We start from the raw sequence: 8,589 nt of genomic DNA on the forward strand, positions 1-8,589 counted from the left end.
AATATGGGATTTTAACACCTAAATTTCTGTCTTTTACTCCTTAACCATATCCCACTTTGTGAATTGATGCTTTGTCTCAAACACATACAGCTATGAGATGCACCAGTACCTTCTAGACTGTTCCCAAGCAGTCTCAAAACATTTCTCATCCATGGGTAAATAAGCTAAGGCAGTGAACTATGCTGTAAAGACATTAATAGCAAGCTGTGAGGAAAATAAGCATGAGAAATACACTGTGATAAGGACGATGGTTGTACCACTTGCTCTACAGAGTCTGATATGATCCATTACTGTGAAAGTCAGTTTTGTAGGCACAGGTTTGATTCAAAGAAACTGTTAAAATCCCACTGTCATTCCCTCTAGAATGGAAGATTATTACTGGTAAGTCGTTCAGGGAACTCACTCTAATAGATACTAGTGAGGGGTCTAAAGATGCTACATGTCTTTTGTAGGACAGGGCAAATCTCAAAAGAAATCCAGGCATAATTCCCAATACTCTCCTGTTCTACAAGACCTCATCCTATATAGTTTATCTTCTCCCTCCAAATCTCATTTAAAAACAAATGAAAAGATAAGAGAATCACCACTGAGTTAATGACTCAGTTCTCCCTACTTGTACAGGGGATAAGTCCTTTTTAAACTGCAATGTCAATGTTTTTTGGATGTACAGACTGCAGCCTAAGCTCAAACTGAGGAGTCCCAAGACTTCTCAGACATGTGAAGCTGCCCATTACTTAGACCTGTAGTCTACCTTTAAGTCTTAGTTCATGCTGTTTTCATAAGCACAAGTAATCTTACAAGTCCTTTCCTGATAAAACATTTAATTCTTATCGATAAAGAGGTATAACTGCCATTCAAGTTTTTGTTTTGTTTTATCTCAACTATTAATGCAATTTGTTCTTTGGCTCTGATATATACACTTATTCTGGTCACATGCACTTTTAAAAGCAGCCAAAACAGTTTTCTTAGTTAGCTTACTGCTGTGTCACTTCTCTTTCTGCATTCTTCACCAGTTCCTGTTTACCATATGAACAACCACGGCAATATCTTACAAAGAACAACATATTCCTAGCCTTATTCATTACACCTTATCCAAGTGTTGAGTCCCACTTCTAAGCAGCACAAAATATTCATATTCCATTTTACCTACTTCTAATGCTACCAAGTGCATATTTCTCATGGTTTTTTTGTTTACTAAGTCCTCTCAAAAATTATTTCTATGCAATAAACTAGTTTCTCATTACTGATGTCTCTGACCAATATTAATCATGCAAATTATAAAAGTTACTTCATTACAGAGTATAAAAGGGACACCCAGCATTTACTTTCTCTTACAAAACTCGTTATTTAAAGTAATGATTTGTAACTAACCAAAACTTCTAAGTTGGGCATAATCACAAAAACCCCCCATTAATATGCACAAAACTAGTCTCATAGCTTGCCTTAGTATAAGTGTACATAAAATTTTATTTCTACATTATTATTAAGAAGTTACTGAAAACTTTTTACAGACAGCAAATTTTGCACCTGACCTAGATAACAAAGGTCACATATGTGAATGAAAATTAGTTACATGCCTAAACAATGGAAGTCCTAAAGGGCTTTATGCTGGACATATTCTGTAAGCAGTTCTACATTTGGATTCATATTTCAGCCAAATTAACTCTAGCTACAGCTTGGACTATTAGCCAGTGGCTTGGTTTTGAAAGTCTGATCTGTCATGGGCAAAGGTATTTTAATTGTTTATAAATTCAGATAAACATTTTAAAGCTCAGCAAGTGGAGGGGAAAAAAAAGTAGAAAAAAAATCACCCTCTGTATGTACACTTGCTTACTAGTGAGTTTCTTAAAGTACCAGTAGTAGTCTGCAAAATGGTAACAACCTCAGCAACACACAGAGTGAGGCTCTCACCATTTCCCCCACTCACAGGAAATTTTTTTATCAGCATCATTACTTAAGATGCCATTGGAACTATGTCCATTTCCAAGTTCACAGACTCCGAGTACTCAGTCGAAGTTATACTACTTGATAAATTCCTTAGCTTTTCCATAGAACAAAAATCAGAGAGTTGAATCCTCAATGTTATTTCAAAATCGCTGCCTTGTTACCAGTCAGAAACAAAGGAAAGACTGAAATAAGTCAGATTCAGAGCACCACAAGCATTTGAAACCAAGCCCTTCAGGCCTGATAACAGCACTATGGCGTCCATTAAGAACTCTATAAATTATTACTACAAAGAGTATCTGGGAGCATGGTTTAATGTCTCAATTTTCCTCTGGTATTCATTGCAGTAGTGATCTGAACATGAGGTCTAGTCAAACAAAACCTAAAATTATGCCAATGAGGCTGATACACATCACATCTGTAGCCTCTCCATGCCCCAGAGTGACAGAAACACCACCTACAGCAGCAAGGCAGCCCAGATATCTCAGGTGATTGCAAGAGCAAGCACTTAGCATCCTACAGAACTCACAAAATTCTCCTTTCTTAACAAGCAGCACTTACAGTCTGAAACTTTACTAATGAGTAATTCAGATATGGATGAGATCAAACTTCATGAACATTACAGCACAAAGGCATTTATCAGCATAGCATGTTGAGTCAAGCTAGAAGGTCAAGAGTACCAACAGTGCTACTGGGCTCCAACAGATATTGTGGTTTCAAGTTAGACAGCCAAGGCTGTTACCATCTCCAGGTACTTATTCTACTTCTCTGCTTGAGATAATACCCTCCAAGGGGCAGAATATTCAATCTGTTCACTTGTTTCTCAATTTCTGGCTCATGCTACACAGTAAGCAAAAAAAAAAAAAACAAAACAAAACCTTTTTAAATACCTCTAGACCTGCAATGCAGAAGTCCTCAAGATTGAGCAGAGAACCTCAACTGTACTAAAATAAGCCTATGATTAACTTAGAGAGCATAAAGGGCTGGGGAAAAGGGGAAACAACAGACCACAATTGTAAGAATCACAACTGGAAAGTCATCCAATATTCAGTGTAAATCATAAGAATGTGTAATTTCAAGCAAGCCATAAATCCCACAGCACCCAGATCTTGTGAAGATATTTACCAACTGTCTGCTATCAACATACTATTTATGCAGAAAAGTTGGGAGCTTAACTAGTTGAGTTTTACAGCTAAGTATAACAGAAATTATAACTGTATTCAACTGACAAGAAGAAAATCAAGTTATAGAAAAGCAAACTGGAAATAAATTTACACACGAATTCATGCACTATTTCTTATATTTAGAGAAAAGTTGATACTGTTTTTCTTCTTTCTTAGCAAAGAAGCTGAAGATACGAAACGTTGCCTGAAATTAACTGAGGCTTTTCTACAAATCTCTGCTTTTCAAAACATATAGAGTCATACCTTCTGACACACAACTCATTTACTGTGACAGCATCTTATCTAACCCATCCCAATGTAAATATTCTCTACTTCCTGTTCAGTTGCTGCATCTTATGTTTTCCTCGCAGCAGTCAGTTTGATCAACAATACCATTTCAAAGTCCAGAGAGTTATGTAGAATCAGTATGACTACACGGATATCCTGCTTTAAAGTCACAGTTTTAAGTTCATGAAACACCCTCCACAGCTTTACAGCAAGTGACTAACAGTATTTTAGGTACCGGACACAATGCACCCGCATAGTCATTGTTTTGAAAAATACGAATTTTTAAAATCAGCTTCTTTTTTAATGAAAGGGGTTATACTTTGAAGCTTTCAAACAGCTCTTTGATACAGATAAGTAGTTTTAGAACAGCTTTACCTTACATGCAAGAAGCTATTCTGAAACCAAACTTACTGATACAGAAATAGGAAAATATGCAGTATTTGAGTATACGAGGCGGTCTCGGAGCCGCCCGGCGCGCCCGGCTTCGAAGAGAGCAAGGCCGGGCCCGGCGCTCGGGGTCGGCAGCTCCGCCGGACCGCGCCGGCCGAGGGGCCGCTGCCGCCGCCGTTCATCGCTCCCCGCCCTGCGCTGCGGGCGAGCCAGGCGGGCAGCGAGGCCTGCGAGGGCCGCCCCCCTCCCGACGCCGGGATGGGACAGTGGAGCAGGATGAAACTTCCACAGCCTCAACTTCCCAGCGCCCGGCCGGGCTGTCCTCGCACGCCCCCGCCCGCCCCAGGCCCCGACCCGTCGCGCCTTGCTGGGGCGGCCGGGGGTGCCCCAGTCTCGTCGCCCCCCTGGTCGGGACTTACCACGCATTTCTTGCCGAGGAAGCCGAAGAGGCTCTCGTTCTCCTGCGGGGTGAGCAGCAGCGAGCCCACGTTGGTGACCCGCCGCGGGGGCTGCTGCTGCGGGGCGCCGCTCATGGCCGGGGCCGGCCCGGCGCTGCCCTCGCCGCCCTGCGACCGATGGCGCCCGCGGCCCCTTCCTCCCCTTCCTCCGCCGCCGCCGCCGCCGCCGGGGCCTCACAGCAGCCGCATCGCGGAGCCTTCCTCGCGGGGCCGGGCAAGGAGGGAGGAGAAGAGGGGAGGCGGGGAGGGTGCCGGGGAGGGGGGCGGCCGGGAAAAGGAGTGCCGGGCAGCGGTGCCGCCGCGCCGGAGCCGCTCCGCGCCGGGGCCGATCCCGATCGCTCCCGCCCCTAAACTTCCAACTCCGGCCCGGCCCCGGCGGCCGCGCGATCCAACATGGCAGCGGGGGCGGGCGAGACCACGGCGCGCGGCAGCCAAGGGGGAGCCAGGCGAGCGCGCGGCCGCCGCGACCATGCGCCGTGCGGGGGGAGGGGAGGGCGTCGCCTTCCGTGCCCGCCCCCTCGGTACCTGCCGGGCCGGCCGGTGCTGGGCATGGGCGGGCAGCGGGGGCGAGGGGAGGAGGGTGATCAGAGCACGAAGACGAAGAAAAACAAGAAGATTATGAAAACAAGGAGCCGTCGCCGCCATAGGGCCGCGGCTGCTGTCCCGAAGCCGTGGGAACTGCCGGGGCGCCGTGAGGGGCAGTGCCGCCCGCTGCTCCGGGCAGAGGTCGTGGGGAGCCCGGGTCCGTGCGGGGAATCGCCCGGAGCGCGAAGGGTCCCGACAACATCCCTGAGCGTGAGGTGTCCGGGCCGCCCCCGGAGATGCGGGAACCAGCGTGTGCTGGAAGCCCTTCAGCTGTCAGTGGAACCCGGTGTACTTTGTAACCCAAAAGTCTTTTCTCGTTTTGTGCCAGAAAGGAAGCGTGTTGCCCCCGCAGGTCGCCCAGCCGGGTGTCGCTGTGTGCAGCCAGCGGGGCGGCCGGGCGGGGGTGTCACCCACCCCCGGCCAAACGCTGCCTGTCACAGCCTGAGGTGAAACACCTCAAAATAATAGGTGCTTCAGGCTCTCCAGGGGCCAGCTGCTGAGCAGAAATCACGTATACAATGAACAGCCTTTGTCAGACGGATTTCTCTTCCCCCTGCTTCTCTCCATGTGACAGCAACCAGCTGCGGTGAAGGCTGAAGACATTTCAAAACCCAAAGACCTAAAGCGTTGCTGCTTGCACTCAGCTTTCAGCTGCACAAAAGGAACGTTCACAAAAGAAACGTTTCTCACGTGCAAGGGAGAAAAACAAGACATCAAAGTGAGCACCTTGCTAGCTTTCTGTGGTTTTAGGTGAGGAGTGCGTCTTGTCACAAATTAATTGTCTGTCAGGAAGGTGCTAGTTGGAAGATGGAAGGTCCCCTATTGTAATTTACTGCACATTGTAGAGTAGAACTGAGGAAGTACAAGAGGAAACAAACTAAGAGAAAGGAGAGAACAGGAGAAGAATCTGGGAACACAAGTCTTTATATGATGGCAGCCCCCTCTGCTCTACTAGCAGGCTCTTCTGCCTGTAGTTAAGAGCTTGTAAGTGTGTCCACAAGTGTAAGGAAGGGAGAATATGGAAGGAAATCCTGATTTTACACCATAAGAATAGTTTGAGATGCATGCATATGCAGGACTCCTCAATCTGCAGGTCTCTTGGAAGTGACTTGAGTCTTAATGTAAAGGAAAACCTCTAGGAACCAAATGTTTCCAAAGTACTTCTCAGCAATCCTAGGTTCTTCAGTTTTACACACTTTCGTAAAGTACACACTTTCTGTGTGTTTGTATATTTTTATTGGAATGGGAAATGCTTAAGCTATAGAATACTGGCAGCATTTCTTTCACTGCAAATGTATGTAAAAAGATAAAACATTTGGAAGTACTGTACAGGATGGGATTCTGTGGGATTTTTTGTGGGTTTTATTTTTTTGAGGTTTGTTTGGGGCTTTTTATTTCATAAACCAAACAATTATTATATAGCTTAAGTAATTTCAGGGAAATTTATATGCTTCCCTTGCTGGTGGTGTAAATAACAAAAAATATAGTACACCTTCAATGGGTATATGCTGGTACTGTCATCATCTTCTCATCCCTTGTATTGTTGCCTGGGTGTTACAGGTGATGCATTTTGCTTCATACTGTTCTTTTTAGACCAGATGGCTGGTAGTTACTTTCAAGGGACTTCTAACCTTCAGGTTCTATTGTTAGGATTTTGTTTGCTTTTTTAATAAGAGGAGGCAGGAAAGGGAAGAAAGGTCTATTTTCAGTCCCTGTGTTTCATTAATTTTTCAAAAACTATTTCTGTTTTTATATCATGGCTAAGTAGCGAGTCCTGAAGGAAAGGGGAAATACCAATATCTGTTAATACATCCAAAGGATTCACTGAAAAGTAGATTTTTGCCTTTGAGATATATGTTTACAGTAATTTCAGCAAAAACCTCCTGTTTCTGCATAAAACATCCAATTTGAAGCAAAGTTCTCTCAAGGAAAGCCACCAAGTAGAGTTACCTGCCTGTATTTTGAGGATGTAGGAGTGCTCTTGCTGACTTAGAGCAATTGCTATTTATTGGAGGCTTTGTTCTGAATTTCTCACTGCTCTCAAATTGTGTTACCCATTGCTGATGTCTATGAGCTTCTTGGGAAGCTGCTCTTTCATAGTTTTCATTTCAGGATACCAGCTCATAGCACCAACATACTGAAATACATTGGAAATTGCATAATGTGTATCAGTATAAGTAAGTGTCATGATTTTAAAGATCTGTATTATAAATTATCCTTGTCAGAGGATTTGACAGAAAATTAAATTTTGTCTTTTAATGTGAACCTCTACAGTAATAGTTCATACTTTGAGTTTCACAGTTTAAATATTCACACAATTTCAGAAGTAACATTCTACAATTGAAAATGGAGTAAGAATGTGAGGAAAACTTTCTACCTAAAGTTCATTTTTCTAGAGCTATGAATTATACCTAAATGATTTTATTAATGGCTGAAGTATATAAGTGAAAAAAATAGTTATCCAAGGATTTTTATTTTTAGTAGCATCACTGCATTTCCCAAGTCTTGATCTTGTCACAATTCCGGTTTTATATGACAGTCTGGTTTTCCATAAAATGAAGAGACAGTTGATTACACCAAAGAACAAGCAAGGGTAACGGAGAATATGCCTTTCCACAGGAAAAAACATTCCTACTATCTCTTCTATCTCTTCAACCTCATGTTAGTTGCAGTGACAAGTGGAACGGTCTGGGACAAGTGCAAACCTCGCTGCAGTGACCACAAGAACATGGCTGGGGGAGATTAGGAGTGAGAGGATGTGGTTACTGTGACCACACAGGAGGGGTATGTCAACAGGGCAGCCTGGGAATGAACAAAAGTGGAGCAAGCTGCCTTTCCCTCAATACCCTTTTGGTTGGGCCTGTAGAAAAACACCAGTCTGCTCACTGCAAAACCGCTTGTGGTAACTGAAAATGAGGAACTGTCTTTGTGGTTGGCTGGAAGTGGATTTGCAGCTGTGAAGGCACAAGTTCTCTTCTTTGAGTAAATCAAGTAAAAAAAAATATTTTTCTCAACAGAGACCCTGTTGAAGAGGATTGGGTTTGCACTGTTACTGAGTCGATGTCAAATAACATATTAGTTATTTTACTGATAGTAGCCTCATTCACTTCTGCTCCCTGTATTCTGAGCCTTTAAAAGTTGAGGAATCACAGCCCCGAGAGCTACCTCAGGGAAGTAACTGAATCACCTATTAAGTTAGGGGTCATTTTTGACTTAGTCACTGCATTTCCTGTCTCAGAAATTTTGCATTATCTGTTTCAGGTGAGGAATAGTCTGGAAGAAAGAGGATCAAACCTATGGTGTTTTATTTTCTCTATATTGGATTCATATGCTGTAGGTTTCTATAACAGAACAACATGGTTTAGCAACAAAAGTTGCCAAAGATGACAGTAAAGCTTTATTTTAATTGGTCAATGAAGGCTCTGCTGATTCCATGTGGATGTGAAAGCGTGTCAGTAGGAAGCAGCCTCCCCCTTGGTGGGCAGGCTGTGCAGCAGTGTCCTTGCCGCAAGAGTGAGCAGGCTGCAGCCTGAGAACCAGTGCTGTGGGACAATAAGTTCTTTCATTTCTTGCACAAATCCTATCTTAGATGCCAGCTAGAACTTTTCCTGTAGTGGCCCATTGTATATGTCATTTGTTTGTATCTTTTCTAGCCCTTATTTTTGACATCAGACTGCTTACTTGAAGAAAGTAAACTTCCAGTTTACTCAACAAAGGATAAGGTTGGTTTTGCTTTGGATATGGAATTGTACTTTCGAGTT

The 8,589-nt window shown here is 43.8% G+C and overlaps 1 protein-coding gene across 1 annotated transcript in view; it reads right to left on the minus strand.

The window, feature by feature from the left end:
- WASL (WASP like actin nucleation promoting factor) overlaps positions 1-4,611 on the minus strand; it is a 50,463-nt gene extending 45,852 nt beyond the window's left edge. Inside the window, exon 1 of the mRNA XM_063396772.1 lies at positions 4,205-4,611. Coding sequence (XP_063252842.1) covers positions 4,205-4,318 — 114 coding nt within the window. The 5' untranslated portion in view covers positions 4,319-4,611. The remainder of the gene's footprint in view (positions 1-4,204) is intronic.
- Positions 4,612-8,589: the final 3,978 nt, after the last annotated feature.

The sequence above is a fragment of the Prinia subflava genome, chromosome 4 (genome assembly GCF_021018805.1).
Source record: "Prinia subflava isolate CZ2003 ecotype Zambia chromosome 4, Cam_Psub_1.2, whole genome shotgun sequence".
Taxonomy (NCBI): domain Eukaryota; kingdom Metazoa; phylum Chordata; class Aves; order Passeriformes; family Cisticolidae; genus Prinia; species Prinia subflava.